Source organism: Columba livia, chromosome 4 (assembly GCF_036013475.1).
Source record: "Columba livia isolate bColLiv1 breed racing homer chromosome 4, bColLiv1.pat.W.v2, whole genome shotgun sequence".
Taxonomy (NCBI): domain Eukaryota; kingdom Metazoa; phylum Chordata; class Aves; order Columbiformes; family Columbidae; genus Columba; species Columba livia.
The window spans coordinates 730866-753599 of record NC_088605.1 but is presented as its reverse complement, the minus strand read 5'-3'; the positions used below and the strand labels follow the sequence as shown (position 1 = coordinate 753599).

At 54.6% G+C, this 22734-nt stretch overlaps 1 protein-coding gene across 10 annotated transcripts in view; it reads right to left on the bottom strand.

Annotated features, from left to right (window-relative positions):
• ZNF638 (zinc finger protein 638) overlaps positions 1-22734 on the bottom strand; it is a 66864-nt gene that overhangs the window by 29141 nt on the left and 14989 nt on the right. For 5 of the 10 annotated variants that reach the window (XM_065060149.1, XM_065060145.1, XM_065060147.1 and 2 more), the window contains 12 exons: positions 19286-20924; positions 13325-13386; positions 13070-13108; positions 12306-12619; positions 9957-10279; positions 7308-7454; positions 6830-6961; positions 6433-6491; positions 6226-6269; positions 3558-3719; positions 3389-3460; positions 440-492 (listed from right to left, as the gene is read on the bottom strand). In XM_065060149.1, the coding sequence (XP_064916221.1) occupies positions 440-492; positions 3389-3460; positions 3558-3719; positions 6226-6269; positions 6433-6491; positions 6830-6961; positions 7308-7454; positions 9957-10279; positions 12306-12619; positions 13070-13108; positions 13325-13386; positions 19286-20924 (3046 nt within the window). Of the gene's footprint in view, positions 1-439; positions 493-3388; positions 3461-3557; positions 3720-6225; positions 6270-6432; positions 6492-6829; positions 6962-7307; positions 7455-9956; positions 10280-12305; positions 12620-13069; positions 13109-13324; positions 13387-19285; positions 20925-22316; positions 22343-22734 lie in introns of those variants that run through there. The other 5 variants (XM_065060153.1, XM_065060154.1, XM_065060151.1 and 2 more) reach the window with 4 other exon arrangements.

Below are 22734 nucleotides of genomic sequence, written 5' to 3'. Positions count from 1 at the left end.
CGGCACCGACCCCAGCCCAGCCCAGCAAAGGTGCTGCTGCACCAGAGCTGCCCAGCTGCTCAGGACACAGCACACCAGGGGTTAAAGGCATTCGGGCACTGGGAGCACAAGGCCCGTGATTTCCTGCAGGAGCAGACACACTGCGCAACCAGCAAACGAAGGCACTGGCGGATTTTACAATTCACAAGAATTTCATCTATGGCATCTAAAGAGAAGAACCCCCGAGCAGGGCAATGCAGGTGATCAGAGAACAAAGCAACTTTGGGGTCAATAAAAACCCCTGGAAAACAGAAAAAGCCAAAGAGTGGAACGGTCGACGTCCATGGGATCACGAACAGCCCCGAGGAAGCGCCCAGCGCCCCCGTCCTCAGCAGGAGGAGGAGGCAGCGCTGGGCAGGGGCTGTGCCGCGGGAGCAGCTCCGGGCGCAGGGACACTGACCTTGCCGCCGGGGGCCGGGGGCTCCTCGCTCTTCGCAGCCGCTCGCGGAGCTTCTGAAACAAAGGGGCGGGCGTTGAGGAGCTCGGCAGAGCTCCTGGAACCCCGCGCAGCTTCAGAACCCCCGCGTGACGCCTTGTCACCGCTCTCGCTGGGGACACGAAATAGCCCCCCATTTCACCTACAGCGACTCATGGCGCTGGCGAGACACATACAGGTATGTATACAAGTATAGAAATGTACAGTTCTAGAAATGTTTCCACAGGGAAGAGTGTTAAGCAGGGATAAAAATAATAACTAAAATCCTTTAATTAACACAGAACACTTTGCTGCCATTAAGGCTTTACCAGGGGAACAACCGCGGCCACAGGAGTCTCCTGTGGGCGCACAGGGGCTGTGGAGGTGCCCAGCGTGTCCTCAAAAATCTTTCTCGTTCGTTTTCCTGGGCAAAGTCCACAGAGCCATGTGAGAGGCTCAGGAAACGAGAGACAGAAAACCAGCAGTGACACAGGGCAGGTGAAGGAGAATCACTGCTGCTGTCAAATGGTCATCACAGAATCTTTTTGGTTGGGAAAGCCCTTTAAGATCACGGCGTCCAACCGTTAACCCAGTGCTGCCAAGCCCAGCACTAATCCAGGTTGCTATAACAGGTTCAGCAACTCCAACCTTGCCGCATCTCCACTACCACACACACAGAGCTGAGGGAGCCAGCTGAAGTCATTGCTGGACCGCTCTCCATCATCTTTGCCAAGTCTTGGGAAACGGGGGAGGTGCCCGAGGACTGGAGGAAAGCAAATGTCACTCCAGTCTTCAAAAAGGGCAAGAAGGAGGACCTGGGTAATTATAGACCGGTCAGCCTCACCTCTGTCCCTGGGAAAGTAATGGAACAGCTTCTCCTTGGTGCCATCTCAAGGCATATCAAGGATAAGAGGGTTATTAGGGGCAGTCAGCATGGCTTTACCAAGGGTAAGTCGTGCTTTACCAACCTCACAGCCTTTTATGAGAATGTAACAAGGTGGATGGACGATGGCAGAGCGGTGGACTGGTCTACCTTGACTTCAGCAAAGCCTTTGACAGTCTCCACAGCATCCTCACAGCTCAGTTGAGGAGGTGTGGTCTGGACAATAGAGCAGTGAGGTGGGTTGCAAACCGGCTTAAGGAGAGAAGCCAGAGAGCGGTAGTCAATGGTGCGGAGTCCAGTTGGAGGCCAGTATCCAGTGCAGTGCCTCAGGGGTCAGTACTGGGGCCAATGTTATTCAATATATTCATTAACGATTTGGACGAGGGAATAGAGTGACTGTCAGCAAGTTTGCTGGTGACACTAAGCTGGGAGCAGTGGTGACACTGGAGGCTGTGCTGCCATCAGAGACCTGGACAGGCTGGAGAGCTGGGCGGGGAATAACCTGGTGAAATTTAACAAGGGCAAGTGTAGAGTCCTGCATCTGGGCAGGAACAACCCCAGGTTCCAGTATAGGTTGGGAAATCACATATTAGAGAGCAGTGTAGGGGAAAGGGACCTGGGGGTCCTGGGGACAGCAGGGTGACCATGAGCCAGCACTGGGCCCTTGTGGCCAGGAAGCCAATGGTACCTGGGGTGGGTTAGAAGGGGGTGGTCAGTAGGTCAGAGAGGTTCTCCTGCCCCTCTGCTCTGCCCTGGGGAGACCACACCTGGAATATTGTGTCCAGTTGTGGCCCCTCAGTTCCAGCAGGACAGGGAACTGCTGGAGAGAGTCCAGCGCAGCCACCAAGATGCTGGAGGGAGTGGAGCATCTCCCGTGTGAGGAAAGGCTGAGGGAGCTGAGGCTCTTTAGTTTGGAGAAGAGGAGACTGAGGGGTGACCTTATTAATGTTTATAAATATATAACGGGTGAGTGCCATGAGGATGGAGCCAGGCTCTTCTCGGTGGCAAACAATGATAGGACAAGGGGCAGTGGGTTCAAACTGGAACACAGGAGGTTCCACTTAAATTTGAGAAGAAACTTCTTCTCAGTGAGGGTGTCAGAGCCTGGCCCAGGCTGCCCAGGGGGTTGTGGAGTCTCCTTCTGTGCAGACATTCCAACCCGCCTGGACACCTTCCTGTGTAACCTCATCTGGGTGTTCCTGCTCCATGGGGGGATTGCACTGGATGAGCTTTCCAGGGCCCTTCCAATCCCAAACATACTGTGATACTGTGATACTGTGTAATTAATCCACATTCATGCTTTGTTTAAAAGAAAGTCTGTTACTAATCAGTCTGTTAGTAACCCAGGTGTAACAGCCGAATGGTCACAAGTCCATGAGGCCCGAGCTCTGCAGTCCTGTTGAAATACCACAGTATGTATCTAGGATAAGGTCATGCTCCTCATGGACAAAGGGAAGGTGGGGGATGTAATTTGTCTGGATTTTGGGAAGGCTTCTGACCCTGTTCCTCCCAGAGCAGCTGTCCGGCTGGGAGAGGAGCAGGTTAAGGGTGCTGGTGAACGTGGCCACCCTGGCTGGTGCCCGGGCAGCAGAGGCTCTTCCCAGGGTCCGTCTGCTGGACAATCCCTTTATCGACCACGCGGATGCAGACGATGGACACAGCATTAGCAAATGTGCTGATGAGCCCAAAGCCGGTGGTGCTGCTGACTCTCCAGAGGGACAGGAGGTCATGGAGAGATCTGGATAGCTGGGAGCATGGCGCACCAATTAGTGGGACAGACTTTACCAAGTTGAAAGGCTGGATTCTGCACCTGGGATGGAGTAACAACCAGGCACAAGGATAAACTGGGAGAGGAGCGTAAATCTTGGGTGGTTTTGGCCACTTCGGTCACCACAATGAACTGTTTTTTCAGGTTTCAGCCATGGAACGTGTTCTAACAGAGTTCCTTTCCTGACATCCTCTGTCATCTGAATTTCTTGGCCCCAAAATTAGTTCACAGAGCAGAAAGGTTGAGCACAGAAAAGACAAAAACCCAGCAGTTTGCAACGTACCTTGATCAGCGACAGCTTCACGAAGCGCACCCGCGCCGGCCAGCGCCGCCTCAGGCGCCTGCGCAAGCGGCTCTGAAACCAAGAACACGTTTGAGAAGACAGCAGGACGTCAGACGGCCCGGCGCTCACGCGCGGCACCGCGAGCGCAACCGCCGGCCCCGGGAATTACCCGGCGCAGGGGCCGGCTCGGCCGCCCCGTTGTGCTGCGTCGGTGCTGCCGCCACGGGCTCCGTCCGTCCGTCCCCTCCGCTCCCGCTCTCTGGCTCTGCCGCCTGCGCTTCCGCACCGGCCGATCCGGCTGCTGCCGCCTCCGCGACTTCCGGGGGCTTTGCTGAGGGGAACAGCAGGAAAACCATTCCTCAGTCCAACACATTCAACTAACCATGGCAAAAGAAAAACAAAGGACATTACACGTTTTGCTGCCAGATAGTCAGAGGTAGAATCACACAAATTCCTGCTCGTGTGACAGATGGGAAGCAAACGTCCCTGCAGGAAGAGCTTTGCCAAGCGCAGGTCTGGCTGTGGCTCCGTGGCTGCTCTGCTGCCCCCGTCTCGCCTCCTTTCCCCAGCTCTTTGCTGTTGTGCATCTACAAACACCGTTCACTATCGCAGCATGAGCCAGGTCACCAGCAGCGAGAAAGGTGCCTCAATTCACCGTCCCCTGTCACTGCCCACGTCTTAGTATCCTCTTTTTTACCTACGTAAAACATCCAAAACCAAGTCAACAGAAACGCTTATTTCTGTACTCTTACATTTGAATAAAAAACCACATCCAAAACTCTTGTGCAGCACTTCCATTTGTGTCATATTAGACACAGCAAACCCCAAACCTGAAGGGTAAGTTAATTCCAGCAAACTACTGGAAGCCATGGAGCATCTTTTGAGAGTTCATTTAGCGTTCCGGTGGCAAAACCTCCGTCCTGCAGACGGTCTGTGTTTGCCTGTGCGCGACGGCCGCCTGCGCTCGGGAGAGAGCTCTGAGACGCGGTTACACGCAGCTCCACTCCCGCTGGGCTGGGAGCGACGGCGCTGACGCACAAATCAAGACAACAGCATGTTTAAAAGGCACCGTTTCCATCAAGATAACGTCTGGTCTAATGGGGCTGCATCCAGCTGGTCTAATGGGGCTGCATCCAGCTGGTCTAATGGGGCTGCATCCAGCTGGTCTAATGGGGCTGCATCCAGCTGGCGCCTGGTCACTAGTGGTGTCCCCAGGGGTCAGTGTTGGTCCAGTCCTGTTTAACATCTTTATTGACAATTTAGATGAGGGGATTGAGACCATCATCAGCAAATTTGCTGATGACACCAAGTTGGGAGGGAGTGTGGACCTGCTGGAAGGCAGGAGGGCTCTGCAGAGGGATCTGGATAGACTGGAACAATGGGCTGATTCCAATGGGATGAAGTTCAACAAGGCCAAGTGGCGGGTCCTGCCCTTGGGCCACAACACCCCCCTGCAGCGCTCCAGGCTGGGCACAGAGTGGCTGGAGAGCAGTCAGACAGAAAGGGACCTGGGGGTGCTAATGGACAGAAGCTCAACATGAGCCAACAGTGTGCCCAGGTGGCCAAGAAGGCCAATGGTGTCCTGTCCTGTATCCAAACCAGCGTGGTCAGCAGGACAAGGGCAGTGATCCTTCCCCTGTGCTCTGCATTGGGGAGGCCACACCTGGAGTGTTGTGTTCAGTTCTGGGCCCCTCAGCTCAGGAAAGAGATTGAAGTGCTGGAGCGGGTCCAGAGAAGAGCAACAAGACTGGGGAAGGGACTGGAACACAAGCCCTATGGGGAGAGGCTGAGGGAGCTGGGCTTGTTTAGTCTGGAGAAGAGGAGGCTTAGAGCTGAGCTCAGCACTCTCTAGAACTACCTGAAGGGCAGTTCTAGCCAGGTGGGGATTGGGCTCTTCTCCCAGGCATCAGCAATAGGACAAGGGGCCATGGGCTTCAGCTCTGCCAGGGGAAATTGAGGCTGGAGATTAGAAAGCAATTCTGTGCAGAGAGAGTGGTCAGGATTGGAATGGCTGCCCAGGGAGGTGCTGGACTCACCGGCCCTGGAGGTTTTTAAACTGAGATTGGCCATGGCACTTAGTGCCATGATCTAGTCAATGGACTGGAGTTGGACCAAGGGTTGGACTGGATGATCTCTGAGGGCTTTTCCAACCCAGTCCCTTCTGTGATTCTGTGATTCTGTGGTCCCCAACTCTGCTCAGAAAAATTGCTCACGAAAGCCAATAAAATCAGCAATATAAAATCATATGGCTGTTAGTTCCAATGTCTTAATAATACCAAATTTCTGTGAAGTTTCATTGGCTTTTGACATATTTACTGCAGTCTGTCCTGTTTTCAATGAAGTATTTAAAACTACAATTCTTCTCTACCAGCACAACGTGAAGTTTCTCTGCCCGAGCAAGCACTAACAGTAACTGCACTAACTTCTGTCTGCACAGAACACGAGGCACTGGGGAGCACCAGCACCGACTGCCAGAGAGAACCGTACACACGCACCAGCTTTAAGTCAGCTTGAAGAATTACACTTACTTGATGGAGCACAAGTGCCACAATTACGTTTAACAGATGAGGCAATTGTTTAAAACGACAGAGCACAAGCACAGGCCAAGGTGGGGTGTTTCTTGCTACTTGAGGGTTGGTTTTTGTGGGGGGTTTTAAAGGAAAAAAATAGGGTCACATGAAAATGAAGATGTTCGAAAGTATAAACCTGAGGTTTTCTTGTAACTCTCTGGACCTGGTTTCGGTCACCATTAATGAAATCACGTCCATGGACGCAGAAAGGGGAACAAGGCGGGAGGCAACAACGGGGGGTTCGTGGGGGACGGGGCGGCAGCTCACCTGGGAGGGCTTTTGTTGTCTTGCTGGAGGGCGGCCGGTGCTTCCTGGAGCGAGCAGGGGAGCAAACACAGAGATCAGCCTCAGGGACAATGGAACATTCCACCAGCTCAAAGAAGCCCAGACCCGGGAAAACACGAAGCCGAGCCGATACAAAGTGTGCGGTTTGCAGAGGTTGTCGCTACCACACACACCTGAGGCAACACTCACTTTGTACTCGGCGCAGCTTTTTTAGGAGTCTGAGCCCGCTTTTTGGTCACAGCTTTGGCCTGAAAGGGACAGAGAGAAGAACTTTTACTGCAGTGTTTATACTTCACATGCAAATGTGTGTGCATATGCATACATAAATATTATTAAGTTTGTATATATATTAACATAAGGGTTATCTTTCACTTGTAACCGATTATATTCACAAACATCAAACTTAACAAAGAACAATAGGAAACCTGAGCTAGGAAGTGTGGTTTTATGTGTGTTTTAGACTGATGTTTGTAGAAAAGGAAACCTAAAAATACAAAATAACACACAAAACGAACTCGTGAAGGCGTTGTGGAGCAGCGCAGGCTGGGCAGCAGAGCCCCATTGCACACACATCTCCCGCACCCACCGGCCCAGGCGATTCCTTTGGCTTTTCCGCGACGCTGATTTTCACCCGCTTGCCGTTGACCAGCACGGGCACAGTCTCTCCGTACTTCACCGCTGCGATCACGGCTTCCTTGTAGTTCATTTCCAAGAAAGCCTAAAATAAACGGCACTTTCAGTCCTCATTGATATTACAGACACAAGACACAATTTGCTGCAGTTCTGCCAGAGCAAACCTGCCCACAGCACAACTGCACGTGCTTCTGAGTTCACGGGGAGTTCGGTGAACAAAATCTGATTTCAGTATTATACAAAAAATATCCTAATTCCTCTGACATTTAAGACTTAGTAGCAAGCGAGACTGAATTTAATTAGTTAAATCCACAGCTATTCCACAACGACGCACATGATCTTTAATGACACACTCTTCAGGAAGCCTGTTCAGCTGAGCACTCAAATACGACACTTTTCATCGCGTGGCAATTTTTCCTCAGGACACTCACCTCGTTCCTGGAGCGAAGCACAAGGATGTCACTGACTTTGCCAAACGGCTGGAAAATGTTCTTAATGTCTTGGTCTGTAAAGCCGTCGTCTGGTAAATCGGAGATTTGAAGGACTGTCCCAAAACTCAGCAGCTCCTCACTCAACAGCTACAGAGTGAAAACAAAAGTAAACACTTTGCAAGTCAAGTAACAACAAGAAAACAGGATGAGTAATATAAATTACTCCGAAGCACTTGGACTGCTCAGGTCACCGTGGTATTTGGAGTCTCTTGCTTTTTAACACAAGGACAGAGCCGTAATATTGTTGTTCCGCTGCTCTGCCTCATTCTCCAGGGCCCAGAAGCCAGGACACGGCATTACCAAGTGACACAACGTCACCCTTTAGTTTCTATCACGTCCTACAGATCCGCACAGCCCTGGCTGCCTGGGCGCTGCTGAGGAGCGCCACGATCCCACCACTGTCAATGTGACGGGTTTGGATTCAACAAAACCTTTGACAGCATCTCCACAGGATCCTCCCGGACGAGGCGTCCAGCTGGGGGAACACGCCGGGCGGTTCTGGTAAATGGGGGCATGTCGGGTTCCACAGGATCCAACACTAATGTCTTCATCAAAGACTTGGGCACAGGACTCGAGGGAATTCTACGTAAGTTCATTGAGGACACTAAAGTGAGGAGCTGTCAACACTCCGGAGGGCTGAGAGGCCCTGAGAGGGATCTGGACAAACTGGAGAACTGGGCAACCACCAACCGCAGGAGGTTCAACAAGGGCAAGTGCTGGAGTTTGCATCTGGGACAAGGTCTGTCTTGTTGTGAGCTGATCCTGCCACCCCTGGTGCTGCCATCACGAGCCCTGAGGTGATCTGGGTGTCCCTGGTGCCGCCATTTTGAGCCCTGAGGTGATGTGGGTGCCCCTGGTGCTGCCGTTTTGAGTCCTGAGGTGATCTGGGTGTCCCTGGTGCCACCGTTCCGAGCCCTGAGGTGATCTGGGTGTCCCTGGTGCCACCATTCTGAGCCCTGAGGTGATCTGGGTGCCCCTGGTGCCGCCATTCCGAGCCCTGAGGTGATCTGGGTGCCTCTGGTGCCGCCATTCCGAGCCCTGAGGTGATCTGGGTGCCCCTGGTGCCGCCATTCCGAGCCCTGAGGTGATCTGGGTGTCCCTGGTGCCGCCATTCCGAGCCCTGAGGTGATCTGGGTGCCCCTGGTGCCGCCATTCCGAGCCCTGAGGTGATCTGGGTGTCCCTGGTGCCACCGTTCCGAGCCCTGAGGTGATCTGGGTGTCCCTGGTGCCACCGTTCCGAGCCCTGAGGTGATCTGGGTGTCCCCGGTGCCACCATTCTGAGCCCTGAGGTGATCTGGCTGTCCCTGGTGACACCATTCTGGGCCCTGAAGAGATCTGGGTGTCCCTGGTGACACCGCTCTGAGCCCTGAGGTGATCTGGGTGTCCCTGGTGACACCGCTCTGAGCCCTGAGGTGATCTGGGTGCCCCCGGGGCCGCCATCTTGTGTGCTGAGGTGATGTGGGACACGGCAGCCCTGGCTGCACAGACTGGGGACAAGAGGCTGCAGAGCAGCTCTGTTCAGAGGGATCTGGGGGTCTGGTCAGTGACAGGTTGAACACGAGCCAACAGTGTCCCTGGCACCAAGAGGGACCCGTGTCCCGGTGCACCCAGCACCCTGGGGTGTGTCAGGAATGGACGACATGACCTTTAAAGGTCCATTCTAACGCAAACTGATCTGTGATTGAACCCAAACCGATCTGTGACTCCAAGCACAGCACGGCCAGCCGGGCAGGGAGGGGATTGTCCCGCTCTGCTCTGTGCTGATCCCACCTCACCTGGAGCATTCACTGTGTGCAGGGCTGGGGACACAGGAGAAAAGGAGATAAAGCTCCTGGAGTGTCCAGAGGAGGCTGTGAAGCCGGTGAAGGGTTTGGAGATGAAGCCGTGTGAGCAGCGGCTGCAGTCCCTGGGTTTGCTCAGCTGGAGCAGAGCAGACTGAGCGCAGAGCTCATGGGCTGCAGGTTCCTCAGCAGGAGCAGGAGGGGCAGGCTGAGCTCTGCTCTGTGACAGTGACAGAGCCCAGGGAACGGCAGGAGATGTGCCAGGGAGGGGCAGTGGGACATGGGGAAAAGGTTCTTCACCAGAGGTGCTGGACACTGAACAGGCTCCCCAGGGAGGGGTCACGGCCCAACCTGACAGTGTTCAAGAGACTGGACAACGTCCTCAGACACACGGGGTGACCTGTGGGGTGTCCTGTGCAGGGACAGGAGCTGGACTCCATGAGCCTGCGGGTCCCTCCAGCCCAGGCCATTCTGTGATATCATACTTTTAATTTCACAATAAGCTCCTGCAAACAGAGCCCATCACTCACGATTTATACAAACAAGCACCCAGTAGAACCAGGACCCAAATTAGCAGACTGTTCTCTCTGCTGTTGCAAAGCTCTTAGAGAGATTTTGCTTCACAGCTTTACAAAATCCTTGCAGCGTAAGTGACCAGGCTCCGCCGCAGCCAGCAATCCCTGCGTGAAGATGCATTAATTACCTGCTGTGCAGAATCAGCAAACAGAACGGTTCCCCTCTCCAGCAGTGACCCCCCGCAACGAGACACGAACCGAATTGGGCAAACAGAAAACCCGCAGGCGCTCACCCTGTTGTCAGCAGCCGGATGAGCTCCGCCGGCTCCTGGGGACGCCTCCTCCTCTCCCTCATCCTCTTCTTGGCTCTGGGGTAGATCATCCGTTTCGGGAGGTGAGGAACTCGACCCAGGTACCGCGGTCACACCTTTCTTCAGAGTCTTGGAAGAAACTCGTGTTTTCAGCGGCTTCTTCCCCACCAGCGGGTGCGAGCGCGGCGCTTTTCCCGAGCCCGACGGCCCTGGCCCCGCTGCCTGAAGCGACTTATGTTTAGTGATCTCGGCTACGAAGTCGGGTCTCAGCGTCTTCACCACCGTCTCCAGAGAAGGTTTTCTGTCTGTGAGCCGAAGGGAAAACAAACGGGGGTGGGTTGGTTCGTTTTGAGGAGAAAAGGCACATATATCACTGTTTAGTTCTCCACAGTTGTAGTTTCACCACCCACTCCCCATTCCATCTCGAGAGCCGCTCAAGAACTTCAATCACCCTCCAGCAGAGACGGTCTATAAATTATAACAGAATAGTTGAGTTGGAAGGGACCTGCAGCGATCATCCAGTCCAACTGCCTGATCAATTCGGGGCTGACCAAACATTATCAAGGACATTGTCCAAGTGCCTCTGAAACACTGGCAGGTCTGGGGCACCGACCACCTCCTTGGAAAGCCTGTTCCAGTGTCTGACGGCCCACACAGTACAGGAATGTTTCCTTTTGTCAAGCCTGAACATCCCTGACACAGCTTTGAACCGTTCCCATGTGTCCCGTCCCTGCCTTAACGGCCCTGGAGAGAGACGGAGAGCTGCGGTTTGTTTAGATGACGAAGCACTCCCTGCGGAGCGCGGGGAGAACCGCTGAAGGCGCTGGGCTGGAAGGACCCACAGGGCCGTGGGCCAACTCCTGCCCTGCGCAGGACGCACTAACGGCTGCAGCAAAGGCAGGATGGCTTAACACACCCTGTATCGTTCTCTGTCTTGCTCTTGGCCCTACAGACCGTTCTTTTAAATTATTCTTTTACAATCTGATATCCCGTTTATTTCCTGCACACTTGCTTTCCGAGGAAAATTGATGTTTCGGTTATTAATCACTTCTTCCTCTCATTTTTTCTACAGTTGCTTTTTCCCCTTAAGAAGAAGATCTTTTGGAAACTGCCTGTCCCTTCACAACCTTTCAGCTCGACAAGAGCTCGGCCTCTCTTCATTTTCTGAAAGCACACAGACAATGCAGCCAGTCTACAGACCACAGGAAAACAGACCTTTAAAAGTCCTGTTATCTTCTCTTCAGAATTTAAAAAGGAACAAAAACTCCAAACAAATGGGTATTTGAGCCAGAGACTGAGCTCTAACTGAAGCACAAGGAACCGACGGAGCTCACACGGAACTTCCTAGAACTGTGAACTGGAGGGAGTTCACAGTCACAACACGGGACAACAACCTTCACTATTACAAAGGGTGTTTCGTGACAAGTCTTTACTGCCCCGCGCTCTTGTTTCCACAGAGTTCCTCCAGAACACGGCGCTGTCCCTGTGCATCGTGCCTCCGTCAAAGCGCACGTGGGCAGCCCATCGCCTTCCCCTCAGCTCTGCTGCCTCTGCGGAACTGGGCTGGACACGGCAGGATGGGGAATTCTCAGTCCTTGTCAAGCCCTGATACCCTCGCTGGCTGCAAACCCGAGCAGGCGCGGAGCAGCCCCTGTTCAGCAGTTACTGCCGTGATGAACCAACTGTGACAGCAGGCCAGGAAAACTTCACACCTTTCTGAACGCCCATTCTCCTCTGAGCTGCTCACAAAGCAACGGCAAAATGTTCTTTTCAAAACCAGACAGAAAAGCACCTGGGTGACCCCTGATAGATCACAGAACCCAGAGTGTGAGGGGTTGAAGGGCCCTGGAAAGCTCATGCAGTGCAATCCCCCCATGGAGCAGGAACACCCAGATGAGGTTACACAGGAAGGTGTCCAGGCGGGTTGGAATGTCTGCACAGAAGGAGACTCCACAACCCCCTGGGCAGCCTGGGCCAGGCTCTGCCACCCTCACCCCAACAAGTTGCTTCTCAAATTTAAGTGGAACCTCCTGTGTTCCAGTTTGCACCCATTGCCCCTTGTCCTGTCCCTGGTTGTCACCAGAAGAGCCTGGCTCCATCCTCTGACACTCCCCCTTTCCATATTGATCCCCAGCAATGAGTCCCCCCTCAGTGTCCTCTTGTCCAGCTCCAGAGCCCCAGCTCCCTCAGCCTTTCCTCACACGGGAGATGCTCCACTCCCTCCAGCATCTCTGTTGCCCTGCGATAACCCTGCGATAAACCTCTAGGAACCAACTCAGTTTTCCCGCAATGGCAGGAAGTTTCCCTCGGGCGGCGCGTCGGCCCCTTTACCTTGGGAGCCGCTGGATCTCCGGGCTGCCCAGTCGTTGCTGGCGGATCTGCGGGGCCGGGGGCTGCTTCTCAGCGGGTTCCTGGATCGCTGCGGTGAGCGGGACCTGTGTCTGGGGCTCGGCCGCCGCATGGGCCGCGGGCTCCAGCATCTCGGCCGCGTTGGCCAGTACCGGCCGGGGCTCCTGGACCTGGAGCGCGAGCGGCGCCGAGCGGAGCTGGAGCCGGAGCCCCGCGAGCGCCGGGGGCTGGGGCTGCGGCTGCCGGAGCCCGAACGGCGCTTCGGGGTCTGGTTCTCCTTCCTCTCACTCGCATTTCTAGTGGAACAAATGCATAGAGCGATTTTGGACAAGGCAGAAAGTAATAATTAAGCCAAGACTATTGAAACAGCCTTTCTGAACAGAAGCAGTTCCCTCGTTTAATCAGGATGGAACACCGGTCTCAGTCTCCTCCGTCACCGCTGTCCCGGTTCAAGCCCTCACAGCAAACCCAGGCACAGGCAGAAGGTTCAAGGGGTAACAAGATCCATCTTCAGCCTTTTCCACAGACTCCACTCTCTGCCTTGGACACAGTTTGCAATGCCAGGACACTCACAGTATTCAATAACTCAGGACAAAACCCACACGAGCACCCACACCATTTGATAACGAAAACACAACACCACTAACGGAGCTTGCCAGGGAGTACAGCGGGAAAATGAACGGCACTAATTACCATGTTTCTAAGAGCAACAAGGCAAACACAGCCCGAAAGCAACGAGCAGTTACCTCTTGGAGGAGTAAGACTCGGGGTTCCAGTCGGGGTACCTGTGCAGGGGTAAAACATCCCGTCGGTGACCAAGCCGCCGCCGCCGCTGCCGCCCCAGCTCTGCCCACGCGCGGCTGCGTTTCCAGCCACGGGCCCGGCCCTGCGCCCCCCGAGCACCGAGCTCGGCCCCCCCTCCCGGCCCAGAGCCGCGCACGCTCCCCCAGCCCGGCCCCGCACAGCACCCGCCCAGCACCCGCAGCCCCACCGGCTCTTACTGGTGGCGCAACTGGCGGCAGCTTTCGATGTGAGAGGTGGAGTTCTGGTGCAGAATCCAGTCCTGAGGACACAAAAACACCCAGACAAGCTGCATTAGTGCGTCCAGCCGCCGCATTTCACACTTCCTGGCCACGTCTGCCCATATCTGACCTTCCCTCAAACAACCTTGTGTCAACATCAAATGTCTCCCTTAGGACTATCGCTCTTCATGCAGAAGACTAAAATCCTCATTGATTATCAAAAGCTGTTAAAGAACAGAAAACCGTCTAAGTGGAACTCGAACAAAATGCATGATATAAATGAATCCACCTGTATTAGGAGACAACAAACGACTTGCAGCCTGCCCAGACTGATGAACACACACGGGAAATTCAGCTGAATACACCGGAGAACCCGACCCAGCACGGGATCTGTAAGTCAAACATCATTGCTCCAGAGGCATCGCTTCTCAGGCCTTCAGCTCAAGAACACCCGCCCCATGATGTTCCAGCTAACGGTCACTCACAAAGGCTGAGGAAATCCCTCATGCACACCCTCATTTTTTTTTATATTAGAAATAAAACCTTGACAAGAGTTTTACTGGGGAATCACTGGCAGGTTAAGCATGAGATCAATCCAGAAGTACAACGCAAACCCTTAATCTTGAAAACTACTTAAACACAGGATTAACTCTAAACACAGATTCAGTGTCCAGTAGGAGAAACGACTTCATTGCAGTGCTGTGCTGGTGACAGCAACCCTGGTTGTGCTGGTGACAGCAAGCCCAGCTGTGCTGGTGACAGTGACCCCGGATGTGCTGGTGACAGTGAGCCCAGCTGTGCTGGTGACAGTGAGCCCAGCTGTGCTGGTGACAGTGAGCCCAGCTGTGCTGGTGACAGTGACCCCGGATGTGCTGGTGACAGTGAGCCCAGCTGTGCTGGTGACAGCGAGCCCAGCTGTGCGGGTGACAGTGACCCCGGTTGTGCGGGTGACAGCGAGCCCAGCTGTGCTGAAACCAGCTGCAGCTCTGCTGGTGTCACCTCAGCCACCAGCAGGAGTAAGCATTCTTCAAAACACAACTTCCAGCTGCTTTAACGTTTTAAAATAGGTTAAAATGTTTGAATAACACAACTGCTAGACAAGGCTTTGTAAAATAACTGGGGCTGTGAAATTACACAGGATTTTTTCTAAGCCCACGCTGGTTTGCAACACAAAAGGTTATGAAATGTGTGGCTGGCAGAACCAAACTCTCCTGCCTCTTTGGTGCAAGGAAAAGCTGGTGCTGGTTCCCCAGGGCTGGGAGGTGGGAAACGGCGACCAGCGCGGCTCCTCCTGTGCACTGGGCAGCACAGCGCGGTGCAAACGGCTGCGCCGGCACCGACCCCAGCCCAGCCCAGCAAAGGTGCTGCTGCACCAGAGCTGCCCAGCTGCTCAGGACACAGCACACCAGGGGTTAAAGGCATTCGGGCACTGGGAGCACAAGGCCCGTGATTTCCTGCAGGAGCAGACACACTGCGCAACCAGCAAACGAAGGCACTGGCGGATTTCAGTGGCCGTGCTCACAAAAGCGTTCCAGCTGTTCAAATACAGACAGAAAAGTATTCCTTGGAATCCCCTTTGCACCAGCGTCTGAAGGGACAGAGGGAAGGGTGAGAAACCACGGGCACAGCGAACACGGGGAAAGAGCCACAACGGACCATCGGACACTTCTCTTCCTCGTAATAACCCCTTACTGAGCAACCCCATTCTTAAGAATTCTATTTTTCTAGAGTCTTCAAGTTCGGGAAAACTGTTACTCAAGGGCCAAAGCAACTTGGTGCGTGGAAATGAAAGAAAATCAGGCTTCAGATATCCCCTCGCACAGTCCCAGCTGCAGAAACACATGGGGGGCTGCGAGGACCGAGGGTATTTTGCTTCCAAGCATCTCCAGCCACCAGTGTGACGAGCACTAACGAGACCAGCAGGTGTGCAAAGGGCTTTTCTGCTCCCTAACCAACACAACAGGCTTCTCGTCTTCAAGCCTCCGCATCAGTGCCCTCTGGCGTCCCGCGAATCCCAGGCGTCTCCACTGCTGCACATCCCTCTTCGGTTCCTCCACTGCCCTTCGGTCTCTGCAGAAACGTTCCCCCGTCCGCCTGTCCGCACACACGGATCCTTTCCCCAGCACAAACGCTGCAGCGCGTCCTGGATGGGGCAGAACTCGCGGCCGGTTTCTTACAGCAGCAGCTCCTCCATCGCCACATCTTTTTACCTTCTGGAGACCTCGCGCATCCCCACCACACGGGTGCTGAAGCAGCAGCTGACGGAGCCGAGTGCCTCCAGCCTCCAAACCCGCCTCTAGTTCAGCTAGAAAACAAAACTGTAACACACCGTAAACACAACCCCCGTGCTGGCAACAGCGCAATCTGCTTGGGTCCAACAGTGACGTGCAAAGAGAGGAATCACACTTTATTATGCCAATATATCCACAATTTCAAGTTGAAAATGAAGCTGCTCTGTGAAATACTTAGAAAATGTTTCAATACGTCAGGGGTTTTGGAAATACATTTGAAAGAAGACGACACACCCACCGAAGGGCAGAATGGGGCACTCTGCCCTCCAAAATCTGCAGGACACGAATGCACGAGCTGTTGAGAACCCCTCCAGGTCAGCCAGGCAGCTCAGCAGCAGTTACCTCTCCACGCTGACGTTGTGAAGCCCAAAAAGCCCGCGTTCCTCACAGAGCCCGTCCTGTGACACGCGTGTCCAGCCGCCCCGGAGGGGCTGCACAGACCTGCCCACGCGAGGTACAAACGAGGACCAGCCCTGCCCGTTTCTGACGCTGTCCCGGTAACAATCAGCTTTCAAGCCCACAGTAATTCATCATCGTTTATCTCCAACCCGCAGTATTTCGGGCAGCCTGTCGGAGAGCCGAGAGCTGCTGCAGGACCAGCTCTGGATGTGCGCTGTTGATCCAAAACGCAGCATTTCACCCCTGAACAAATATTTCGGCAAAGCCCAGCGGAGGCAGCTGGAAACAGCGCCAAATAACAGAGCCTCCCCTTTAGCCTTATCGCTAGACGTCCAGGGGCGCTTTGGGGAGGAGGAGAAACGCTACACAGAGCTCTTCCCAAGTTACACGAGGGCGTTCAGCCCCGCTGCCCTGAACACCTGTTCTTCAGGGTGAGCTGCGCCCGAGCTGTGCCAGTGGATGGAAGACACTGTCGCTTCTGACTCCCAAACAACACGGTGGCAGAAAACCAAAGCAGCTGAGCTGAAGGAACAAGGGGACGCGGTTCAGGTGAGCAAATCCACAATTGTGGCCGCCATCGGTCGGCACAGGTCGGAAGCAGGAGCCGGGTCTCCCATCCAGCCCTGGCCCTGGTGCTGGCGTGAACTAACACCCGCTAACACACCTGGATTGTCTCGCATGCAGCTTCTGCTCCAGCCTCAGCCGCAGAGCGAACTGCAGGTGTGAGTACCAGACCGCATTAGAGATCCACAAAAAGGTGCCTGGTCACTGTGAGTACTGTGAACGCGACATCCATCAGTGTAACGTCATCGAAACTTCGTTCTTCAGGAATCCAACCTCTTCGAGCGTTGGATAAAGGGAAGGTTGTCCTCAGCTGGCATCTTCCATCATCTCCATTCATTCTTATTCCACATTATCCACTTTGCTTGCCTGTTTCCTCCCAGTTTCCCACAAAGATACCCCGTTATAAAACAGAATTCCTAAACTGCTTGTTGTGACTTGGTGGGACACACCAGAAATCACTGTGTGCGTCCAGTTATTTGGAGCTAAAACCCAGTTCACCGGAGGTGCGGAGCAGGAGGGACGGCAGGGAGAACGTCCCTCTGAGCAAGGCTGGGACGGTCCCTTCCGCCAAGCCCGGCTGTGATCCTATGAAATACTGCCGCTCATTCGTTGTTTTTCAGCCAAGATTTCCCAACACGGTGGCAAGCGGCAGCCACGCCGCGCGGGGAACAAGCAGCTCGTGCCAGCCCGCCTGCCCACCGCTCGTCTCGCGCTTCCTCTAAAACCACAACAACTGCACGTCTAGGGCACCCTGAACCGTGCAGCCGAGCCAAGCACACCTGTGTTTGTAAAACCAACCGTGACACTGAAAGCAAGAGCAACCTTCTGTTCTCCAGAACTCATAAATACACATGGCTGACACTTCTTGAACAACTGGGGTTTTTCTCCAGTAAGAAAAAAATGTAAGTCTTGTGGTTACTGTTCAACACCAGTGTCTAAACATGCCTTGTCCCACGCCGTCTCAACCCCTCGCAACTGCCTACGCAGCAGCAGGTGTAACAGCGAGCAAAAAACAGCACACGGAATCAAGATAAGATCGGGCAGAGGTAGAGGCTGCCGTGACAGGGAGGAAGGGCCGTGGAGCTCCGCAGAACACGTGCGACACCAGTGCCAGCAGCACCACGACTTGTAACCTTGAGCCTCTTGTTGTGTTTAACCCCACCCAGCAACGAGGGCCACGCAGCCCCTCGCTCACGCCCTCAGCGGTGGGATGGGGAGAGAACAGAAGCGGGAGGGAGAGGTGGTGGGTTGAGGTAAGAACAGTTTAATAGGACTGCTAAAGAAGAGAAAATAATAATGATAATATATATAAAAAGTGATGCACAGTGTAACTGCTCACAGCCCATCCCAGAAGAGCAGAGACCTCAAACACAACTGCCCTGCACAGCCAGTCCTGCGAAAAGAGCGTCCTGGTCCCGAAGAGCCGACGCCAGGAAGAGAAGGGAGCGCAAAGGGCAGGAAACGCCAGCAAAACTCAAACCAAAAGACCGCGCCAGCTACTGCAAAGATTCCACCAGCTACGAAGCAAATTAACTCAACGCCAGCAAACCAGCACAGCTGTTTGGGAAAATTCACCGCTAATTTGTCAGTAATTGTCAGCAGAAACATTTACTTGTAGGAAGTACCAGTAAGCAAGCTACTGAATAATTCGCATTTCAGTGGATTACACTTTTCCAATCTGCTTCGTCCATTTATTAACACAAACTCAAACTGGTTGCCCTGTTCGATTTCACCCAGTTTTATTTTTGATCAAACCTCCCTTTCAGTTCCCAAGTGTGGCCGAGCAGCCGCAGCCCGTCCCGCGCGCCAGCGCTGGAGGGTGCACTCCCCTGCAGCCCCCGTGCCGCCGCCCCCGCCTTCCCCGGTCACCCCCGCACAGACAGGGGCTGGCGGCCTCGCACTCAGTGCCCAGGCTGCAGGAACGCTCCCCGCGGGCTCTCCGCACCATCGCCGAACACTCTTTGAACACGAGAAACTAATCATCCGTTATTCAACCTCTTAAAATGCTTTTCTCCTGCGTTTCTGACACACCAAGCCCGCGTCTTTCCCGACAAATCCACAGCTTTCGGAACAGTTCTCTCTCCCCGGATTCACCAGCTCCTTCCTTCTCTTCCTCCAAGCGCTGCAACCGTTAATCGCTTCAGCGCGGAAAGCTCGGCAGATGAATGACGCGCTCTGTGTGTCCCCAGCTCCAGTCTTCGCCTCTGGAACAGGCAACGGCTCAAACCCCACGTGTGGGAGACGACGTTTCTGCGATCAATAGGCTGCTTTGTTTTATCGCAGGCTTTGCAGGAGGGCTGAGCGCACGATCCTCCCTCTGTCGCACCGAGGGCCCGCAGCCGCGTGTGCACACGCTTCGGTCACCCACACGGCGTCAGGATTTCGCTCCACTGGCAAAGGGTTTGTTTGGTCATTTGAAACCCATGGCAGAAGACAGAAATATTTCTCAATATAAAAAAGAAAACAAACTCTGAAAAGCAATTTGCAACAGGACACGCTGTGCAGCAGTTACAATAACTCACTAGCGCTGCTTCTGGCACTTTGGAATTTGCACATAAGCCCCAAACTGGCGGCCAGCATCACAATTCGTTTAGCGCACAGTAAAGGAAAGAATTAGTTGATCAAACAGAGCAGCGGGTGAGATGCCGAGTACAAGCTTATGCAATAATCTGGGAAAGACACTTACCTCCATGTGAGTGCACTCAATGCTACACAGAGAACACACGTGCGGAAACGCTCGTGGCGACGTGGCGTAGTAGTCGTTCATCATGGTGGACGTGGGCCAGCGCTTGGTCCTGTGCGCGCCGCGCTGCAGGAAGGCGGGGAGCCAGGACGCCTTCACGATCCCGAACGGGGAGCGGATGGGCCCCTCGGGCTCTGGCTGGAAGGGCTTGGGGCTGGGCGCCGCGCTGCTCTGGGCGCCGGGCTGGCTCGGCCCCGGCTCGTGCACGATCCGTTCGTGCGGGATCTGCTCGTGCTGGCTCACGGTGGTGATGAGAACGGCGGAAAAGGGCGGCTGGGGCAGCGGGGAGATGATGTGCTGGGTGACGGACTGCTGGACCAGGGGCGGCATGACGGGCGGCAGGATGGGCTGCGCCAGCGGCGGCAGGATGGGCGGCAGGATGGGCGGCAGCACGGGCGGCATGGCCGGCAGGGCCGGCTGCGCCACCGGCTTCACCACGGGCAGCCCCACGGGCGACGGGCACAGCGGGGGGACCTTTCTGGCGGGCACGGCTGGAAAAAAGGAGCCGGCGTTCGATGAACCGTTCTGGAACACGGGCGGTTTGATCAAATCTTCGACGGGAAACACGGGGCTGCAGGGCACGCTGGGCGGCGGGACGACCACGGGCACGTTCTGCTCCCGCTGGAAGTCTTCCCTGTCCTCCCTGCCCAGCGCTTCGGGATTATAGACGGACGCTTCCAGAGGATCTTCTGTCGGCTCTTCGGGGTCGTACGCACGCACTTCCAGAGGATCTTCGGTGTAACCGTATTTACTCGCGTGCCCATAATCAATCACTTTGCTCTTGACGGCCGCACCACTCGTACCACCAACCGTTTCTTCCCCTCGGCTCTGGGATCGCGCGCCAGCCGCAGAATGACCCATCTTACGGATCCGGATTTCTCGCAGGATGAGTGGCATGTTCTCAGGCGTTAACTGGTCATCTGGATAGCGGCTGAGCTCCTCCAGATCTTCGTTAGACAGCCCGAAACTCGCTAAAATACTGGAAGCGCTTTCTGGCGTGTAGCGGTTCTGGGCGTTGGAGCTCTGCTCCGCGCCCCGGGCCGGGCCGGGCGGCTTGGGCCCCGCTGTCCCCGCCGAGCGCGGGGCCCCGTCCCAGCGCGCCGAGCGAGCTTCTGCCTTCTGCTCCTGGTGCAGGCTCGGCTTCTCCTTGACCTGCCTCGGGTCGGGTCTGTGCAGAGTCACCAGCACCTTTATCCTGTGCGAAAGCGTCGACTGGAACGACTCCTGTCCCGAGAGCTCCCGGGGGGGCCCTTGGGGCGCTCTGGGCGCGGGTTTGCGCTGCAGGTCGGCGGCATCTCCCGCGGGGAAGGGTCCCGGGGGCGTCGCGCCGGACGGGTTCGCCTCTCTCGGCCGCTGAGGTGAAGCTCCTCTGGGGCCAAACATGCTGTGTTCCAGCAACGCCTGATGTCCCCAGGCACGCGGGGGCGCGGGGCCGGCGGCAGCCGAGGTCAGTTGCTGAAGAGCCAGGCGGGTCTTAATTAGCGCGAGCTGTAAAGGAGGAGGGCCCGGCACAAGCGGGCTCGCAATGCCAAGGTTCAAGGAATTCACAAGTGGTGCGAAACTTTCCAAGAATAACACAAAGCTGAAAGTTAAAACACAAGTATTAGATTATTTTCTCTTTGCACCTGCTGTACACAGCGGACTCTATAACCGGTGAGAAACACAACTCAAGTCACCAAACAGTATTTACATGACAGGTCAAATGGTACTTTTTGAATCCAAAATTGCGTTGAACAAAAACATTTCCTTTCACTAAATAAAAGCTTAATATGCAGTGAACAAATAACAGATAATCAGTAAATGAGCTTTACCCGACAAGTTCAATGTCTCAGACAGCACACTCTTCCAACAGTGTTTCCTAAAAGTGGGTGTTGCAGTTAGCGACAGCATAGTTTGAATCTGTTCACAGTTAGAGCTGTTTTCTGAGCAACAAGCCGAAGCATCGAAACCCCTCGAGACACTGCAGAGGTACAGATTGTAAGGGGAACCGTTATATAAAGAATTCAAACCCGTTACAGCTCGGACGTCAAGTCGTGGTGGAAGCGAAGCGCCGGACACTCCCCGCGCGCTCTCCCGGGTAAACTACCATACCCTGAAAGCATCCAGAGGGTGGGACGGGACAGGCCAGGAATTCCGCGGCCAGAAAACTCCCATCGCCCAGATGTTAAAGGCACCATCTTACATTGCAACAGCTTTAAAGAGAAAGGTGTCAAATCATACAGAACTGAGACCGTCTACATACAGGCATAAAAAAGCACAATGGCAACGGGAACTGCCGGCTTTTAGTCAGCTGAAACCACTGAGAAAGTCCTGTGAGGCGGTAGAAGAACGTACAAATACAGGTAGAGTAAGATAAAGCGATGCTCACGCTAACAAAATAAGAAATACCACAGAATTTGGGTAATGCGTTCATGTAGCATCCTCCAAAAGTGCAGAACCTGAAGTCAAAAGGATCCGGAGAGGTCCTGGCGCCATCTCTGTGCGGCGGGGTGACCCCAGCTGGCAAGCGGGGCCACGCGGCCGCTCAGCCGCCCCCAGCCAAGTGACACGGGGAGAGAATCGGAAAGGGGGAAACAAAAACCCTCGTGGGGTGAGAGAACAGTTTAATAGGACAGTAAAGGAAGAGAAAATAAGAGTAATAATAATAATAAAAGCATCCACAATACATATACAGAATAAGTGATGCACGATGGTCCCGCCCAGCCCATCCCAGAAGACACGGACAGCAGTTCACACTCAGACACCATCGCACTGAACAGCCCACCCCGCAAAAAAGAGCATCCCGGGCCCAACCAGCCAGCCCTGGAAAGGGAAGCGAGCAAAAGGCTAGAGCACCAGCCAGAAAATCTGGCTTCCCCTAGATATAGATATATACACACACACACACACACATATATATATATATATATGGAAAATGATGCTAATGGTACAGAATATCTCAGTGCCCAGCTGAAAAACATCAGGGAGTCCTCACCTGCTTTTCATCCCAACTGGGAACCACAGCCTGGCTGCTGGGAGGAGACCTGAACTCCAGCCTGTCAGGTGTGATCACACTATTCTCATGCCAAATCCAAACCAAAAGACCAGCTAGCTACCAAAGGCATGAAGCAAACGACCTGGACCCCAGCGAGAGCAGCGAGAGCAGCGAGAGCAGCGAGCGCAGCGCGAGCAGCGAGAGCAGCGAGAGCAGCGAGAGCAGCGAGAGCAGCGAGAGCAGCGAGAGCAGCGAGAGCAGCGAGAGCAGCGAGAGCAGCGAGAGCAGCGAGAGCAGCGAGAGGCAGCGAGGGCAGCGAGGGCAGCGAGGGCAGCGAGGGCAGCGAGGGCAGCGAGGGCAGCGAGGGCAGCGAGGGCAGCGAGGGCAGCGAGGGCAGCGAGGGCAGCGAGGGCAGCGA